Source organism: Oncorhynchus gorbuscha, linkage group LG14, assembly GCF_021184085.1.
Source record: "Oncorhynchus gorbuscha isolate QuinsamMale2020 ecotype Even-year linkage group LG14, OgorEven_v1.0, whole genome shotgun sequence".
In the NCBI taxonomy this organism is placed as follows: domain Eukaryota; kingdom Metazoa; phylum Chordata; class Actinopteri; order Salmoniformes; family Salmonidae; genus Oncorhynchus; species Oncorhynchus gorbuscha.
The window spans coordinates 29,851,847-29,872,714 of NC_060186.1; the positions used below are offsets into that span (position 1 = coordinate 29,851,847).

The 20,868-nt window shown below is 39.2% G+C and overlaps 1 protein-coding gene across 4 annotated transcripts in view; it reads right to left on the reverse strand.

Annotated features, from left to right (window-relative positions):
* The window catches only part of cblb (Cbl proto-oncogene B, E3 ubiquitin protein ligase), a 175,281-nt gene that overhangs the window by 99,323 nt on the left and 55,090 nt on the right, over nt 1–20,868 (reverse strand). For all 4 annotated transcript variants that reach the window (XR_006831710.1, XM_046297737.1, XM_046297736.1 and 1 more), the window contains one exon: nt 17,847–17,993. Coding sequence is in view for 3 of the 4 variants with exons in the window: in XM_046297737.1 (XP_046153693.1) it covers nt 17,847–17,993 (147 nt within the window). In the remaining variant the exon portion in view is untranslated. The remainder of the gene's footprint in view (nt 1–17,846; nt 17,994–20,868) is intronic.

Consider the following 20,868-nt stretch of genomic DNA (forward strand, 5'->3'; position numbering starts at 1 on the left):
ATGACAAGTGGACTACACGTCTCGAATGTTCAGAAAGTTAAGCTTACGTAGCAAGAATCTTATTGACTAAAATTATTAAAAATGATACAGTACTGCTGAAGTAGGCTAGCTGGCAGTGGCTGCGTTGTTGACTTTGTAGGCTAGCTGACAGTGGCTGCGTTGTTGACACTACACTAATCAAGTCGTTCCGTTGAGTGTAGTAGTTTCTACAGTGCTGCTATTCGGGGGCTAGCTGGCTAGCTAGCAGTGTTGATTACGTTACGTTGCGTTAAAAGAACGAAAATAGCTGGCTAGCTAACCTAGAAAATCGCTCTAGACTACACAATTATCTTTGATACACAGACGGCTATGTAGCTAGCTATGTAGCTAGCTACGATCAAACAAATCAAACCGTTGTGCTGTAATGAAATGAAATGAAAAATGTGATACTACCTGTGGAGCGAAGCGGAATGCGACCGGGTTGTTGAGTGCGGAAGTTCTATTCAGTAGACGTTGGCTAGCTGTTGGCTAGCTAGCAGTGTCTCCTACGTTAAGGACGACAAATAGCTGGCTAGCTAACCTCGGTAAATTAAGATAATCACTCTAAGACTACACGCTCTAAACTACACAATTATCTTGGATACGAAGACAGCAAAGACAACTATGTCGCTAGCTAACACTACACTAATCAAGTCGTTCAGTTGAGTGTAATAGTTTCTACAGTGCTGCTATTCGGTAGACGGTGGACGTTTGCTAGCTGGCTAGCTGCTGGGCAGATAGCAGTGTAGACTACGTTAGGACGACGAAATACGAAGTTGCAATAGAAGTGCTGACTGTTTCACTTTGTTGTCCTCTTTCTTTTCCTTTTTCTTCTGTCCTTCTTTTGTCCTTATTTTGTCTTCCTTTCTTCTGTTAACTAGATATTTTTTGTATATTGCCTGCTAACATTAATTTATTTGAACTAAATATGCAGGTTTAAAAATATATACTTCTGTGTATTGATTTTAAGAAAGGCATTGATGTTTATGGTTAGGTACATTCGTGCAACGATTATGCTTTATTCGCAAATGCGCTTTTGTTAAATCATCCCCCGTTTGGCGAAGTTGGCTGTCTTTGTTAGGAAGAAATAGTCGTCACAGTTTGCAACGAGCCAGGCGGCCCAAACTGCTGCATATACCCTGACTCTGTTGCACAGAATGCAAGAGAAGTGACACAATTTCCCTAGTTAAAATAAATTCATGTTAGCAGGCAATATTAACTAAGTATGCAGGTTTAAAATATATACTTGTGTATTGATTTTAAGAAAGGCGTTGATGTTTATGGTTAGGTACACAGTGGTGCAACGACAGTGCTTTTTTTGCGGATGCGCTTGTTAAATCACCAGTTTGGGGAAGTAGGCTATGATTCAATGATAAATTAACGGGCACCGCATCGATTATATGCAACGCAGGACAAGCTAGATAAACTAGTAATATCATCAACCATGTGTATTTAACTAGTGATTATGTTAAGATTGATTGTTTCTTATAAGATACGTTTAATGCTAGCTAGCACCTTACTCCTTGCTGCACTCGCATAACAGGTAGTCAGCCTTCCACGCAGTCTCCTCGTGGCGTTCAATGCAATCCGCCATGATCAGTGTCCAAAAATGACGATTACTGATTGTTTTGAAAACTTGAAATCTTGAAATAAATACAATCATTCAAAATAGGCTACTACACCAGAAAGCATGATTTGGCTACAGAGGATCATTAGCTTCTTAAAAAATAAAATTGTTTTAAACCTACAGTCGGAAGGACCCACAATTTGTGTAGCGCACAGCAAATACCAAATACACGATTGTTGCGACTGTCAGTGAAAAGCAGAGAGTCCCAGCCAGGCATATAATCATTTTTTTATACAATCGCGGAAAAACTGTTTGTAAAGTGAATATCTATCTATGGCTGTAAAGAGATGAAAATTACTAAAACCAGCGGAGAACATCGACCATAACCCTGGTGGGTGTGCATATTCACCGTTTTTGTCATTGGGTCAATGCCAGTTTTGTTTATTTTTGGACAATCATTTCCTCCACCAGGTTAGATGGACATTATATTGTATTTGTGTCTCCCCTTTCCATAAGACAAATATATGGATCACCGTTTTTATTGATCTGTTTGTCAGTGTCAGCAGAATAGGCTACCCTGTCATTTTTGTAGTATAAAAAAAATGCATGCACACACTTGGGTGTCCCGTACCTTTAATAAATTAAATCTACTTTCACCCCTGACCATAATAAACCTCATTAAATGGGCTTGATCATCCATTTTTATGAAACTTTTAAATTAATAGTATAGACATTAATCCTTGAAGAAAAGAACTGGTAAATAAATGCCTCATGAGCTTTAGTTCAACTGCCTTGCTCCATCACAACCCAAGCTTGTTTGAAGCTATACAAACAGTGTATAGCTTCAAATATAGAGTCAGTCCTGCATCCAAAGCCCCACCAATGAATTTGAGAGTGATTTTATTTCTCCAGCACCACCCCTCACTGCTTAACAAAAACAAAACAGGGGGGAATGTTGTCATCCTAAAACACTAACAGTAAAATTTGGCGTGCTGAACACTATGGCTGTCACTTTAGAACAACATAATGGAAAAACGGCAGTCACCTATGACCTTTCTAAATCAGCCAGCAATAAAACAAGGGGAACCAAAACCAAAACTGTGAGGTAAAACGGCTGCGTGCTGTGAGACAGACAGAAAGGTGCACTTCCTGTCACAAGACAAATAACTCAGATACAGAGTTGTGTGAGCATGGAAAGATAGTTCACAATACACCCTTAACAACCCTCAAGGGAGGTTTCGGTGGTTGGCCCCTTTAGGGGAATTGGAAGCTAACAAGACAACATCACACCTATACTGAGCCTTTTGTCACGACTAAATACCATAATTTGCAAATAAATTCATTAAAAATCCTACAATGTGATTTTCTGGATTTTTTTTCTCATTTTGTCTGTCATAGGTGAAGTGTACCTATGATGAAAATTACAGGTCTCTCTCATCTTTTTAAGTGGGAGAACTTCCACAATTGGTTGCTGACTAAATACTTTTTTGCCCCACTGTATATTTAAGCCAGGGATAGCTGCAGCCATTGGGGAAAATCACAATAGAATTGTCACCAGGAGTCTTTTCTGATGTTTATGATCACAGGTGTCATTTTCAAAATGAGTGGCACCCACTGAGTGACACAGTCAGTCCATGCAGGCTTTTGAGGGACACTGAGATGATGAAACCCCATGCCTTTGAATAGTCTGGGTCTCATTCAGTCAAGGTTCCCTGGGAAAACTTCTAAATAAAGCTAGGTAACATATGTCACCATCAGCATCACATTTCACTTGTCATAAAGCAGTCTTTTTGGGATATGATGACATAGTGGATTATGTCACATTTGGCAAATCACCCTACACAAGGCCCTGCTATGTGGAAGTAATTAAGTTTACTGTAGTGCCTTCAGAAAGTATTCACACCCTTTGACTTTTTCCATATTCTGTTGCATTACAGCCTGAATTTAAAATTGATTTAATTTAGATGTTGTGTCACTGATCTACACACAATACCCCATCATGTCAAAGTGGAATTATGTTTTTAGAAATTAAAAAAATAATAATAATAATTTTAAAGATGTAATGTCTTGAGTCAATGAGTATACCACCCCTTTCATATGGCAAGCCTAAACTTCAGGAGTAAACATTTGCTTAACAAGTCACGTAATAAGTTGTATGGACTAATTATGTGTGCAATAATGGTATTTAACATGATTTTTGAATGAATACCCCATCTCTGTACCCCACACATAAAATGATGTGTAAGGTCCCTCAGTCGAGCAGTGAATTTCAAGCACAGATTCAACAATAAATACCAGTGAGGTTTTCCTATGCCTCACAAAGAAGGACACCTATTGGTAGATGGGTAAAAAGCAGACACTGCATATCCCTTTCAGCATGGTGAAGTTACTAATTAGATTTTGGATGGTGTATCAATACACCCAGTCACTACAAAGGTACAGATGTTCTTCCTAACTCAGTTGACGGAAAGAGAGGAAAGCGCTCAGGGATTTTAACATTAGGCCAATAGTCATATTAAACCAGTTTGAGTTAAATGACTGAAATAGGAGAAAACTGAGGATGGATCAACAACATTGTAGTTATTCCACAATATAAACCTAAATGACAAAGTGAACAGAAAGAAACCTGTACAGAATAAAAAATAAGGCAAATAAATGACATTTTTGTGCTGAATATAAACCATTATGTTTGGTGCAAATCAAACACAACGCATCATTGACTAGCACTCTTCATATTTTCAAGCATGGTGGTGGCTGCATCATGTCATGTATATGCTTGTCATCGGCAAGGACTAGGGAGTTTTTAAGGATAAAAAGAAAAGAAATAGAGCTAAGCACCGGCAACACCCTAGAGGAAAACCAGGTTCAGTCTGCCTTCTAACAGACACTGGGAGACAAATTCACTTTTCAGCAGTACACTACCAGAGTCCTATTAAAATTCTTGCTTGAAAAATAGTTATTAGCTCAAAAGCTATTTTTGCACATTTGAATGGAGATCTATTATAGTAAGGTCCTAAATTGATTTGATATTGATATAAAAACCTTTAAAAATTACTTGTGTTTCCAGCAGCAACACCAAAGGCCACTGGCCAAAATTGTTGACCTGCTTCCTTTTATCTTCCAAGTGGTATTTGTTTGGGAGGTGGAAATGGTATGGTAACATATTATCTATGTACTGGGACTGTACACAGTGAAACCATCATTGTAGATTTGGGTGATTTACCCTCTTTGTTCTTTTTCTTATTTGACTCATACTTCATGAGTACTTCTCCACAGTCAGTGTTTTCTTAGGGGGTGCATGTGGGTGTGCGTGTGGGGGCAGACATTACTGTGTCTGCATATGACTGTTTTAGAAACTAACACAACTTTATTGTAGATGTAGACTATTTTCAGACTGCCTAGAAGACATAAATTAGGGCATTATATCATTAAACATGAGAGTTTCATTTAAAACCAAGTCAATACTACTGTAAACCTCAATTTACATGAACAGCAGGTTCACAGGCACATTTTTATTTTTGTACCTTTATTTATTCAGGGGTCTCATTTTCAATGGTGCCCCGAGGACAACACTTCATAAATATTTTCCCAATAACAATAAAAACAAACAAAAATATCATTTACAATTTCAGCACCACAATCACCACAAAAACTAAAGGCGGACCCACATATGCTGAGCACTTGTTGGCTGCTTTTCCTTCACTCCGCAGTCCAACTCATCCCAAACCATCTCAATAGGGTTGAGGTCGGGTGATTGTGGAGGCCAGGTCATCTGATGCAGCACTCAATCACTCTCCTTCTTGGTCAAATAGCCATTACACAGCCTGGAGGTGTGTTGGGTCATTGTCCTGTTGAAAAACAAATGATAGTCCAACTACGCACAAACCAGATGGGATGGTGCATCGCTGCAGAATGCTGTGGTAGCCATGCTGGTTAAGTGTGCCTTCAATTATAAATAAATCCCTGACACTGTCACCAGCAAAGCACCCCCACACCATCACACCACCTCCTCCATGCTTCAGGATGGGAACCACAAATGCGGAGATCATCCGTTCACCTACTTTGTGTCTCACAAAGACAAGGCGTTTGGAACCAAAAATTGCGAATTTGGACTCATCAGACCAAAGGACAGATTTCCACTGGTCTAATGTCCATTGCTTGTGTTTCTTGGCCCAAACAAGTCTCTTCTTATTATTGATGTCCTTTAGTAATGTTTTTTTTTGTTGCAGCAATTCGACCATGAAGGTCTGATTCACGCAGTGTCCCCCGAACAGTTCATGTTGACGTCTGTCTGTTACTTGAACTCTGTGAAGCATTTATTTGGGATGCAATCTGAGGCTGGTAACTTATCCTCTGCAGCTGAGGTAACTCTGGGTCTTCCTGTCCTGTGGCATTCTTAATTAGAGCCAGTTTCATTGTAGGGACTGCACTTGAAGAAACTTTCAAAGTTCTTGAAATTTTCCGGATTGACTGTCCTTCATGTCTTAAAGTAATGATGGACTGTCGTTTCTCTTTGCTTATGGTAGCTGTTCTTGCCATAATATGGGCTTTATCTTTTACCAGATAGGGCTATCTTCTGTATAGCACCCCTACCTTGTCAGAACACAACTGATTAACTCAAAAGCATTAACCTCTTCATTCGACCCTCTACTTTTTCGAACATTCTGTTAAAAATCGCGCAACATTTCAGCGCCCTGCTACTCAGGCCAGGAATATAGTATATGCATATGATTAGTATGTGTGGATAGAAAACACTCAGACGTTTATAAAACTGGTTAAATCACGGCTGTGACTATAACAGAACGTGCGTTTCATCGAAAAGTGCAAGAAAATCTGATCACTGAAAATGGAAATAAATATCCTTGCGCTACTTCCAGGAATTGTTCAAAGTGAACCGAATTACATGAGGCCGAGGTTGCAGTGCCTACAGCTTCCATACAATGTCTAGAGTCTTGTCATTTGATTCGGCTTTGATTCTTGGTCAAACCGAATCAAGGGAACCGATTCCCTCCGGTCTCCGACCGGATATTTTGGTTGAGAGTTACACGGACAATTTTTCCAGACGGACAGCTAAAGAGTATACTTCGTCTCGTGATCAATTTGATCGCTTATTAACGTTTAATAATACCTAAAGTTGCATTACAAAAGTATTTCGAAGTGTTTTGTGAAAGTTTATCGTCGACTTTTTGAATTTTAAAAAATGACGTTACGTTATGAAACGCTATTTTTTCAGTTTATCACACAGTCTTCATAGATCGATATCTAGGCTATATATGGACCGATTTAATCGAAAAAAAGACCCAATAGTGATTATGGGACATCTAGGAGTGCCAACAAAGAAGATGGTCAAAGGTAATGAATGTTTTATATTTTATTTGTGCGGTTTGTGTAGCGACGACTATGCTAATTATTTTGTTTACGTCCCCTGCGGGTCTTTTGGGGTGTTACATGCTATCAGATAATAGCTTCTCATGCTTTCGCCGAAAAACATTTTAAAAATCTGACTTGTTGCCTGGATTCACAACGAGTGTAGCTTTAATTCAATACCCTGCATGTGTATTTTAATGAACGTTTGAGTTTTAACTAATACTATTAGCATTTAGCGTAGTGCATTTGCATTTCCAGAGCTCTAGATGGGACGCCTGCGTGCCAGGTAGGAGCAAGAGGTTAAGAAGTAAAGACATTCTACAAATTAACTTTCAACAAGGCACACCTGTTAATTGAAATGCATTCCAGGTGACTATCTCATGAAGCTGGTTGAGAGAATGCCAAGAGTGTGCACAAATGTCATCAAGGCAAAGGGTGGCTACTTTGACAAATCTCAAATATCAAATATATTTAGATTTTTACTTTTTTGGTTACTACATGAATCCATATGTGTTATTTCATAGTTTTGATGTCTTCACTATAATTCTACAATGTAGAAAAAAAATGTAAAAATAAAGAAAACCCCTGGAATGAGTAGGTGTGTACAAACGTTAGTAGTATAATTGCCTTACTGAAGAGCTCAATGACTTTTAACTTGGCATCGTCATAGGCAGGGTTGGGGAACAACAACATGTAAGAGACTACAAAAAACGGTAACTCTAATCCATTATGTTACCAGCAAAAAATATTGTAATCACCATTACAGATACTTCTGAAAAACTAGATTATTACTTTGAGGATTACTTATAAATTCAGTTTCTGGTAATTGACACTTGTTTTCTCAATGACATTGAAATGATAATTGAAAAAAGGCGCAAGTTTAAGTTTGTTCCACCTGAGCGAGTCTGACCACAAGTCAGAGACCACTATGATGACACACTAAATGTGTTTGATAGATCGCGGGAAAAGAGCAGGAATAGGCTTTCGTAAGCTACAGTCCAAGCTATGTCTTCCAATGGTGCGACTGCTGTCGGCATCCAAAGATTATCCAACTTGACTAAACGCTTGGAGGTAAGGATGACAGCAGTGGTGTCGTCTACGGCGATACGGATATCACTTATTATTGATATCTACATAGCGCATTGCTGTGAATCCCACTGCTGCTCTCTCATTTAACTATTTGCGCCTTACGGATTGTGTTTGTTGTGGATGGCTGTTCACAAATCTAAATGTGTATTTGAACCCAATAATGGTTGAATTCAAGAAGTTTAAGCTGCCTATGAATCATAGTTTTTGAAACTAGTGGACAACAAGTGAAAAATGCGCTCTTGCAACAGCTCCATAGTGCGGATCCCAACCTATAGAATAAAAGTGGGGCTTTAATTTCTGAATCTAATTCATGGTGATACATTTTTTTTTATCAATAGGCCTAATGGACACATGCTCACACTCAAGACACTTTCGATAGACTTAAAGGGGCAATCTGTAGTTGCTACATCCATTTTTGGACTTATATATATATATATATATATATATATATATATATATATATATATATATATATATTTATATAAAGTCCAAAAAACTGGTTTCCATGGCTGAGCTACCACACACAAGCCTAAGATCACCATGCGCAATGCCACGCGTCGGCTGTAAAGCTCGTTGTCATTGGACTCCGGACAGTGGAAACGCGTTCTCTGGAGTGATGAACCACTCTTCATCACCTGGTAACGGACGAATCTGTGTTTTGCGGATTTCAGGAGAACGCTACCTGCCCCAATGCATAGTGCCAACTGTAAAGTTTAGTGGAGGAGTAATGGTCTGGGGCTGTTTTTAATGGTTCGGCCTAGGCTAGCATACAGCATACAATGACATTCCAGATTATTCTGTGCTTCCATCTTTGTGGCAACAGTTTGGGGAAGGCCCACGTCAGAGACATCGATGCCTCATTCCTGGAAAAGCTAATCACCTTCTTCGCCTGCTTCAAGGAAAACAACACTTAGCCGCCGACTTGGGCCCCCGCCACTCATGAGGACTGTGTGCTCCCAATCTCCATGGCCGCCGTGATTAAGACATTCAAGCATGTTAATCCTCGCAAGGCTGCCGACCCAGACGGCATCCCAAGCCGCGTCCTCAGAGCATGTGCAGAACAGCGGGTGTTTATGGACATATTCAATCTCTCCCCATCCCATTCAGTTGTTCACACTTGCTTTAAAACATCCTCCATTGTTCTTGTACCAAAGTGAAGGTTACTAAACTACACTGAACAAAACTATAAACGCAACATGCAACACTTTCAAAGATTTTACTGAGTTACAGTTCATATAAGTAAATCAGTCAGTTTAAATTAATTAATTAAGCCCTAATCTATGGATTTAATACCTTAAAGATACCTGGTCACAGATAACATAAAAATACAAATAAAGTAGGGGCATGGATCAGAAAACCAGTCAGTAACTGGGGTGACCGCCATTTGCCTAATGCAGCGTAACACATCTCCTTCGCATAAAGTTGATCATGCTGTTGATTGTGGTCTGTGGAATGTTGTCACGTGAGTACATCAGCGAGTACGTGATTGTGTTGTGTGACAAAACTGCATATTTTATTGTCCCCAGCACAAGATGCACCTATGTAATGAGCATGCTGTTTAATCAGCTTCTTGACATGCTACACCTGTCAGGTGGATGGATTATCTTGGCATAGGAGTAATGCTCACTAACAATATTTGAGAGAAGGCAACATTTCTGGGATATTTTATTTCAGCTCATGAAACATGGGACCAACCCTTTTACATGTTTATATTTTTGTTCAGGGTAAATGACTATCTCCCCATAGCACTCACTTCTGTCATCATGAAGTACTTTGAGAGGCTAGTTAAGGACCCAATCACCGCCACCTTACCAAACATGCTAGATACACTACAATTTGCATACTGCCTCAACAGATCCATGGACGACGCAATCGCCAGTGCATTTCACACTGCCCTATCCCACCAGAACAAGAAGAATACCTATGTGAGAATACTGTTAATCGACTACAGCTCAGCCTTCAACACTATAGTGCCCTCACAGCTCATCTCTAAGCTCAGAGCCCTGGATCTCAACCCCTCAATGTGCAACTGGGTCCTAGACCTCCTGAAGGGCCAACCCCAGGTGGTGAAGGTAGCCCACACTGATCCTCAACACGGGGGCCCCACAGGGGTGCATGCTCAGCCCCTTCTTGTACTCATCACTGGGGGCACACTGCCTGCCCTCCAGGACATCTACAGTACCTGGTGTCATGAAGCTTACCGTAGTTCCCCAGAACAGTTTAACCAATCACATGTTTGTTTGTAAATTGCACAACTGGAGAAAGTGGGAGCTTTCCAGATGTGTATTGACAGGGGTAGTGTTTTATATTCAATAGATTGATCAGGGACGTACACCTATAGTTTTCCTGCACAGAAAATATCTTCATTTTCATTAGATGACAAGTGCAAAATATTTGGCTGGCAGCCACACAAGTAGGCTAAATGAGCTTACAATGAAAAAGCAAGGCATTTCTGCAAAACCTATGCGTGGCCATAATATTTATGTTAATCATAGACAGAAGGTAGCCAGCTACATTTCCTAATGTTTTTCTTAAAGTTAATCTTGCATTTTGAAAAATAAAGGAGAGCCGCATACCCTAGAAGCACAGATGCAAAAAAGTTAGGTCCAATGTTTCGACAGACAAGCTGTCTTCATCAGGGTATAATCTTGCATTTTACCAGAGAAAAGCAGGCTGGCTACACCAAGAAAAGTAGCTACACATCAGTCAGATTACTGTCTGCTGATTGAATGCCCGTTCGTGAATTCTCATCCGAGTAGAGAAGTGCAACTGAAGCATAGAATTTGTCTGATGCCGAGCAGAAATTACAATAAGAAGCATTGTAGCAGCAAGATATTTATCATGCGTTTTATATTTTTTTCCTGCGTGAAAAACAAATAATTCTACCCTAACATGACCCCTAAATTTAACTTGTTAGTTATCTAAGTGGCTGAATTAATGACGCGGCATCATATTGTGTTGGCTTTCTACTATGTTTGAGAAGTCAAAGCCCTTTGCATGAGTTATCTGTACAGCTGCCACTGCTATCTTTTGATTTCTTTGCATTTTTTCCATTTTTTTTTCATTTTTCCTATGCACTTGTTAGCATATTTAGCTAGCAGCCTCCATGGAAATTCGTTATTACATGTGTTCATTTTGTTAGCATTCTCGTTAATAGACTCTCAATTGGCTTCTTATGTGTTTTTTGGCACCCTCTTGTGTACTAAGCATCAAAGCTGGGACAGAGAGAATGAAAAACAGCTTCTATCTCCAGGCGATCAGACTGTTAATCTGTTATTAGCCGGCTTCCGCACCGTAAACAATGCTAGATTGTTCTGTTAAAATGTCATTTGATCTCTGAAAAATGTAACTAATTGATTACTCACTTCATATGTAAATACTATATATACTATATATACTGTATTGTATTGTTAGACATTTACTGCACTACTGGAGCTAGAAACAAAAGCATTTCACTGCACCTGCAGTGAACATCTGCTAATCCGTGTATGCAACAAATAAACTCTGATTTGATTTGCACCCAGCACACTAAGCACATCATCACTACTAACAAAGACACTTCTTTGTAGTACACCAAACACATCATGGCCTTACTGACCAAGTCCAAGGCATTTTGATACACATTCTGGATTAATTGGCTAAACAAAAGCTAATCAAACTAGAAAAGTGGATTTCCTGAAAAAAATGTAGTGTGCTTGTTTTAAAGTATTTATGGTTTGAAAAGTTTACATTTTTTTACAATGTTTTAATGTTTGTAGCTGAAATGTTCGAAGAGCAGTCACATTTAAATTTCTACCACTTCGTTCTTATTTTTGGTATTGAAACCAGGAATTTTTATACTAATTTATGATAATTACCACTGTTCATATTTTATAAAGGTTTTGAATAATTTGAAGTGAGGATAGCCTGAACAGGTTAAAGTTGGTTTGGTGTCTCAAGCTTGAACAATTCAATAGGTACTATTGGTGGGTAATTTTACGCTAATTTATACTAATGTATAAAATTCAGTTTAAGCCATGTTAATTTATGCAAATGTTAAATGGTAATTGTTAAAAAAGTATAAATAGTATTATAAATCTGTTTAATAGCACTCTGAGCTGGGTCAAACTGAACATGTCAACGTTGATTTGGTGTTAATAGCTTGAACGGTGTAGAGCAGTAGCAAATTGAAATATTTCCCATTCAAACCAATGGAGCTTTTATGAACATTTAAAATGGTTATACTTAAAAACAAATAAATGTTATCAAAATTCTGAATGCAAGCAATCTAAATTGGGTCAGTTTGAACATCTCAACGTTTGTTTGGTGAAAGAGGAGATGTGTCACGCCCTGGCCATAGAGAGGCTTTTATTCTCTATTTTGGTTAGGCCAGGGTGTGACTAGGGTGGGCATTCTATGTTCCTTTTTCTATGTTTTTGTATTTCTTTGTTTTTGGCCGGGTATGGTTCTCAATCAGGGACAGCTGTCTATGGTTGTCTCTGATTGAGAACCATACTTAGGTAGCTCTTGCCCACATGGGTCTTGTGGGTAGTTGCTTTCTGTTTTGTACCTGACGGAGCTGTTTCGGTTGTTACTTTGTATTTAGTGTTCATTTTTATTTAATAAATGACAAACACGTGCTGCGCTTTGGTCCTCACCTTCTTCCACCAACGGCCATTACAAGATGGTTATAGATTATCACATTTTTTATATTTTTTAACCAAGCCTAGGGGCCATTTTTTGCTACTGAAATGCATTGGGAGCTAATTTAAATATTATTGTAGTTCAAAAAGTATAAATTAAATCAAATATTTTCTCAAGCAATCTAAGTTGGGTCAGTCTGGACATTTGGAAGTTTTGATAGCTTAAATCTTTTTAAGCTCTAAAGTGAGCTGAAGAAATATAATCAGAACTAGATTGTGATTTTCCATGAACATTTTTGTGACTTGTTCAGCTCTTTGAAAGTATTTTTGTAGCATAGGATACAGTGTTGCCAACTAATTTTCAGGGTAAGTTGCTAGAGGCAGGTTGTTTTGTTGCTAAATGATGTTGTGATGTCATTTGCGTGATAACGTAAAACTGTGTCATTAAGTTGAATACACAATAACGTTACTCAAATTGATTGGCCAGCTTGGCAAAAAATATGATTTGACATTTGTTCAGGTACAGACTCCCACTCTTTTTTGTACATCTGGCTGTACAATTTTGACTGAGACGTGTTGATTGATGTTGTAAATTCTGTTCAAGCTCAAACATTCGTGAGCAACTATATTCATTGAGGTTGGCTCGTCGAACCCGTACTGTTGCTGCAGTCAGCCAACAATGATTTGCAATTTGCTGAAATTGCTGCTGGCCTGCTGCTGCCTGTGCACGAGCTGAGCGCCTGCTGATGTCACTCACAACACATTTTCAGCCAGACACATGTGTTGTGACTGAGTGTGTGACAGAGAACATCGTTTTTGTGTAATTTAGAGGGAAATTGCGTGCATTTTAGCATTTGAGTCACTTTTCAAAAGATGCTAAAACCTCCAAATACATTTCTAAAAGTAGCTAAATTTGTTGCTAGGTGCTGTTTGAAAAGAAAGTTGCCAGGGTAGTCTGAAGTTCCTAAATCTTGTTGGCATCACTGATTTGGAGAGCAATGGAGTTACTGTTGGTGGGTTATCTTGTATATAGTTATAATTGATACAATTTTTTAAAAAAATCATTTTTGTTAGGATAGCCTGAACTTGTAAAAGTCGTTTTGGTGCCTGTAGCTTGAACGGGTCAAGAATAAAGATTCTAAGACATTTTATACACTTTTTAAATGGTTATAGTTCAAAAAGTGTATATATAGCATTCTAAATATTTTGACAAAAAAAATCTAAGGTCAGTCTGAACATCTTAACATTGGTTTGGTGTTGCTAGCTTAAGTAGTGAAAATAGAGGATATAAAAAAAAATGTAACTTTTTATTTAACTAGGCAAGTCAGTTAAGAACAAATTTTTATTTACAATGACGGCCTACTTGTAAAGCCCCCCGCCAAGCCAAACCCTCCCCTAACCCGGACGACGCTGGGCCAATTGTGCGCCGCCCTATGGTATAAGATCACTTTCTGAGTCAAAATATATTTTTACCTGACTTTAAAAAAACAATGCCTATGAAACATTAACCAATTAAAAACAGTTCTGTAGCAACAAGGTTTGTGCCATTGGCTATAAGCCCAATACATTATCAGAGCATATTAGCTGTGCTTGATTTGCCCTACCAATGCGTTTTTTCTCATTTTGAAATTATATATTTTTTTAAACGTTATGCGATCACACTTGTAATAGATAGGCTGCCTCTCACCGTCCCTCCGCTCTCCCTCTCTCCACTAAGAAAAGGGGGCACAGTCTTCTAGCTGATGGCAAAATTACAGTTGCACTGCATTATCTGCACGTAGCCTTGCTAAGGTATATAGCCTGTCTTTTACAGTTTTATTTACTTACCTATTGTTCACCTAATACCTTTTTTACACCATTGGTTAGAGCCTGTAAGTAAGAATTTCATTGTTGTATTCGGTGCACGTGACAAACTTTGATTTGATTATCTCTGCCTCAATATTAATAAAAAAACTAACAACGCAAGCTTATCGGAACACGTTGCCGTAAAAACTCAGCAAAAAAAAGAAACTTCCCTTTTTCAGGACCCTGTCTTTCAAAGCTCATTCGTAAAAATCCAAATAACTTCACAGATCTTCATTGTAAAGGGGTTAACACTGTTTCCCATGCTTGGTCAATGAACCATAAACAATTAATGAACATGCACCTGTGGAACGGTTGTTAAGGCACTAAAAGCTTACAGACAGTAGGCAATTAAGGTCACAGTTATGAAAACTTTGTGGTCCTTCTGTAGCTCAGTTGGTAGAGCATGGCGCTTGTAACGCCAGGGTAGTGGGTTCGATCCCCGGGACCACCCATACATAGAATGTATGCACACTTGTCTGTAAGTCGCTTTGGATAAAAGCGTCTGCTAAATAGCATATATTATTATTATTATTATTATTATTTAACTTAGGACACTAAAGAGGCCTTTCTACGGACTCTGAAAAACACAAAGAAAGATGCCCAGGGTCCCTGCTCATCTGTGTGAACGTGCTTTAGGCATGCTGCAAGGAGGCATGAGGACTGCAGATGGGGCCAGGGCAATAAATTGCTCTGTCCATACTGTGAGATGCCTAACACAGCGCTACAGCGAGACTGGACGGACAGCTGATCATCCTCGCAGTGGCAGACCACGTGTAACAACACCTGCACAGGATCGTTTTTTCGGAACATCACACCTGCGGGACAGGTACAGGATGGAAACAACAACTTCTCGAGTTACACCAGGAACGTACAATTCCTCCATCAGTGCTCTGACTTTCTACAATAGGCTGAGAGAGGCTGAACTGAGGGCTCGTAGGCCTGTTGTAAGGCTGGTCCTCACCAGACATCACAGGCAACAATGTCGCCTATGGGCAGAAACCCACCGTCGCTGGACCAGACAGGACTGGCAAAAAGTCCTCCTCACTGAGGAGTTGCAGTTTTGTCTCACCAGGGGTGATGGTCGGATTCACGTTTATCGGAAGGAATGAGTGTTACACCGAGGCCTGTACTCTGGAGCGGGATCGATTTGGAGGTGGAGGGTCCATCATGGTCTAGGGCGGTGTGTCACAGCATCATAGGACTGAGCTTGTTGTCATTGCAGGCAATCTCAACGATGTGCCTTACAGGGAAGACATCCTCCTCCCTCATGTGGTACCCTTCCTGCAGGCTCATCCTGACATGACCCTCCAGCATGACAATGCCACCAGCCATACTGCTTGTTCTGTGCGTGATTTCCTGCAAGACGGGAATGTCAGTGTTCTGCCATGGCCAGCAAAGAGCCCGGATCTCCATCCCATTGGGCACGTCTGGGACCTGTTGGATCGGAGGGTGAGGGCTAGGACCATTCCCCCCAGAAATGTCCGGGAACTTGCAGGTGCCTTGGTGGAAGAGTGGGGTAACATCTCACAGCAAGAATTGGCAAATCTGGTGCAGTCCATGAGGAGGAGATGCACTGCAGTACTTAATGCAGCTGGTGGCCACAACAGATACTATTTGTTACATTGATTTTGACCACTCCCCTTTGATCAGGGACACATTATGACATTTCTATTAGTCACATGTCTGTGGAACTTGTTCAGTTTGTCTCAGTTGTTGAATTTTATGTTCATACCAATATTTACACATGTTAAGTTTGTTGAAAATAAACACAGTTGACAGTGAGAGGACGTTTCTTTTTTGATTAGTTTACATTGCAGCTGCAATGCTGGTTGTAGTGACTTTTTATGGCTTATATAAGTGTTGAACAAAGTGTTGACAGTGCTAAATAACAACTTAAACATGAACTTACTCTCTCTCTATGCATAATTTGAAAACTTTTGAAATCTCACAGTATCAACTTTGCTATGCATTCAAGGCTTCTTTTTAAAGTCTATGGTTAGAGGAAAAGGTGCATATCTTAGCTATCTAATTGGCCAGGGGTAGGCCTATAGGGCTGCTGAATCAAGTGCATCTACGCCAACTAACATCTCTCTCATGTCTCGTCATTCAGCAGTCGAAACGGAGCTGTTGCTATGGATACCAATGCATTTGAGTGTGCAAAAAAGGGCCATCAAATCTTTTTTTTTCTTTTTTTATCAAAAGTTCTGCACCTGGCACCCTTTTTTGCACACTCAAATACATTGGTATCCATAGCAACAGCTCCGTTTCGACTGAATGATGAGACATGAGAGAGATGTTAGTTGGCGTTAGCTACCTACTTTTTGTCACTCAACTCCAACAAACAGCTGTAACTTTGATTGCTAGCAGATCATTTTGTTCTGATTCCAGATCTGAATAGCAGAGCAGTAGACAAATGTCATACCAAAGACAGTACAGTATGAAGATATGCAGAAACTGCTTCTCCAATAGAAATCCCCATTCACGCTTATAGGGATGTCATTGCGACATTAGCTAGCTAAGCTCATGCGCAGAAACACGTCATTGGATCTAACTGTCCTCTCGGGCCAAACTGCGCATGTTCAGGCCGTCAAATCAAAGGCACTCGTTCAATATAAAGTTTTTTTTTGACGAAAATGAAAACGTTGCCTTCAGCAAGCACATCTAATAAATATAGTTGCAAGCAGCAATGTTGGGGGTTCAACCTGTTGGCCCACTGTGCCACCATCAGCAAAAATTGGACACAACGCGCAAGGATGAGGTACTTCTGTACTCCTTAGCACGTTTGGCAAATATCAGAACTCAAAATCAACCAGATCATGCAATATGCTTTTGATGTCATTTAGATGTTTTTTTTATGATATTGACTACATTACGCATATTCTTCTCCTGAACCGCTGGACCCAGTCTCCTTTTCACCTCATTTAACACCTGATTTACTTCACAAAAGGCACATCTCAATAGGTGGTCCAGGTATGTCATGACATAGAACAAGTGGGGGGGTGGGCCTTTCCTCTTTAGTTCTCTATTACTCCTCTATTGTTCCTCAAGCAAGGGGGGAGGCCGATGACATCACGGATTCCCATCAGACCAAATCTTTGAATGCCTTACTCTTTGAAGTTTGAAGTTGTCTAAATAACACTATTTTGCTCAAAGCATATTTTTTTTACCCTTTAGTGTAAACAACCAATCCAATGGTACAACCAATGGTAAAGTTTCAGTCACCAAATTGTTGCCATTGGTACACCACATTTATGGTGGATGAGATTTTGATGTTTTATTTATGTAATTGAACTGATAACTTGCATACAACCACAAAATAATATAAGGATGAAACGTACTTTTCTCCAAAAAATCTCCTCCAGAATTCGCCGGCGTCTGCTTTGGTGATGCGGAACGTGTTACCCTGGAACTGACCCCCAGGAAAGATGGCCTTGATCTCTGCCAGGATGTGGCTGAAGATGAGTGAGAGCTTGGTCAGGTTACGCCTGTCAGTAGAGACAGAGAAGGAGAGATGAGTAACCCTGTAAAATATTAACATGAGTAACCTTGTCTGAGACTTGAACCCCGGAAAGTCAAACTTACATGGTAATATTATGAATACATAATAATGATCAAATAATCAATTCTGTGCTGGCCAATTACTAGGTTGTAACTCATTGCATTGAATTCTTAATACAGAAAGTAAATACCCATAAGTACCCATTGTTTCTACACAATATCTCAGAAAATAATATATATGGAAAGGTGACTCGGAATACACAATGTATTCCATGGAAAGATAACTGGGAATATGGCTGAATATAAACAGTGTAGTTATTCCCTCCGCAAGGCAATCAAACAAGTGAAATGTTGGTAAAGGGACAAAGTGGAGTCACAATTCAATGGCTCAGACACGTGATGTATGTGGCAAGGTCTACAGGCAATTACGAACTACAAAAAGAAAACCAGCAATGTCACGGACACCGTCTTGCTTCCAGACAAACTAAAACACCCTCTTTGCCCTCTTTGAGGATAATACAGTGCTACTGACGCAGCCCACTACCAAGGACTGTGGGCTCTCCTTCTCTGTGGCAGACGTGAGTAAGACATTTAAATGTGTTAACCCTAGCAGGGCTGTTGGCACAGACGGCATCCCTAGCCTTGTCCTCAGAGCATGCGCAGACCAGCTGCCTGGTGTGTTTACGGACATATTCAATCACTCCCTATCCCAGTCTGTTGTCCCCGTATGCTTTAAGATGGTCACCATTGTTCCTGTACCCAAGATAGCAAAGGTAACTGAACTAAATGACTATAGCCCCTTTAGCACTCACTTCTGTCATCATGATGTGCTTTGAGAGACTAATCAAGGATCGTATCACCTCTATCTTCCCTGACACCCTAGATCCATGTCAACTGAAAAAGTGTGTGCGAGCAAAAGGAGGCCTACAAACCTGATTCAGTTACGCCAGCTCTGTCAGGAGAAATGAGCTTGTGGAAGGCTACCCGAAACGTTTGACCCAAGTTAAACCATTTAAAGGCAATGCTACTAAATACTTAATTGAGTGTATGTAAACTTCTGACCCACTGGGAATGTGATGAAAGTAAAAAAAAAGCTGAAATCATTCTCTCTACTATTATTCTGACATTTCACATTCTTAAAATAAAGTGTTGATTCTAACTGACCTAAAACAGGGAATTTTTAGTGGGATTAAATGTCAGGAATGTGGAAAAACTGAGTTGAAATGTATTTGGCTAAGGTGTATGTAAACTTCTGACTTCAACTGTATGTTGTGTAAGGTGCTGTAAAAGCAAATTCTTTGCTCGTTGTCTCAGCTAAAGATGGAAAAAGCTAACATGATCACAGATAGTGCAGCTGCAAAATTTGTTGTTTGTTTTGTTTTATATTTTATTTATATTATTTGTCTGCCGCAATCTGTGAATGTGGAATGTCTTGTATGTGTTGATTGAAAAACAAGAACTTTAAATAAAATTGGTGCATTTTTCCCCCCATATTCCATTCATTTATTTATTTCTATAAGATTTATTTCTATAAGATATTACACTTGATCTTTCTTGATTAAGTTCCTCCATTTCTTTTTGATTTTCCTCTAACTTATTCTGTGCCTCTATGCTACAGTTTTATAACTATCTGTTCAGTTAGTCCATTTCCTTTGTTAATACGGTCTCTTTTGACCTAAAGTGCTTTTGTTTTAGAGATGAGTACAGAATGGCATGACCTCTAAAGACACATTTAAGTGTCTTATACAGTAAGGGGACCACCCATACGTAGAATGTATGCACACATGACTGTAAGTCGCTTTGGATAAAAGAGTCTGCTAAATGGCATATATTATTATTATTATTATTGTTCCTACGTTGTCGGGAAAAGTCAGTTATGGATTATTCTGTCCTAGTTATAAACAAGTCATCTATATATCTATATCATCTAACAGGTTTTGATTACATTTCTAATATCCTCGCACACGTGGAAATTCTGTAAGAGTAATGTATATGCCAATTATTTGATGACCCGACCTCATTTTGTCCTCTATAAACTCTTTTTAAACTTTTGGTGCCAGCGAGAATGACAAAAGAAGATGACTAGCTTGATTGAGCCTCTGCTATGTATATCTAACTAGGTCATTATATTTAAGCCTCCATATAGCCACTAGTTCTATTATATCCATGACATTCATGATTTCCTTAAGTGCATGAGGGTGATAGTTTAATGTGATTTCCTTTACGGTACATTGAGGTATTTAAAACCATATTATAATCTCCCACCATAATAATAGTATTGTATTGCTTGTAGGTTGATACATTATTTATTTTAAAAAAAGTGTGGATCATCATTATTCGGACTGTATGGGTTAATAAGCCATATCTGTTTATGGTCCAATAACATATTTAAAATCATCCATCCACCTTGAGGATCTGTTGGACAATTTGCACATTTGGATCAAAATTATTGTTAATGAATATCCTCACCCCTTTTGAGTTTCTTTGCCCATGGGAGAAATATATTTCATGAGTTTCATGTAAACAATAGATATCAGATTCCTTCTCTTTTAATCCAAGTAAATACGGGTCATCTTTTCTTATTATCTGCTAAGCCATTACAATTATAACTGACTATACTTTCACTATTTACCATAATGAGATTCAAGTTTCTAATCTATTTATCATAATATATGTTTGTAAACTTACCATTATAAAGTACCATAGTGATTGAGTGTCCATATAGCTGTACCATAATATTAGCAAACAGTTATTGTGATTCATCCTATATTGTCCCTAAAGTCATTACCCCATAGCAACAGATGTGGGATACACACACACACACACACACACATTCACACTCAACCCGTATCCCCCCAAAAC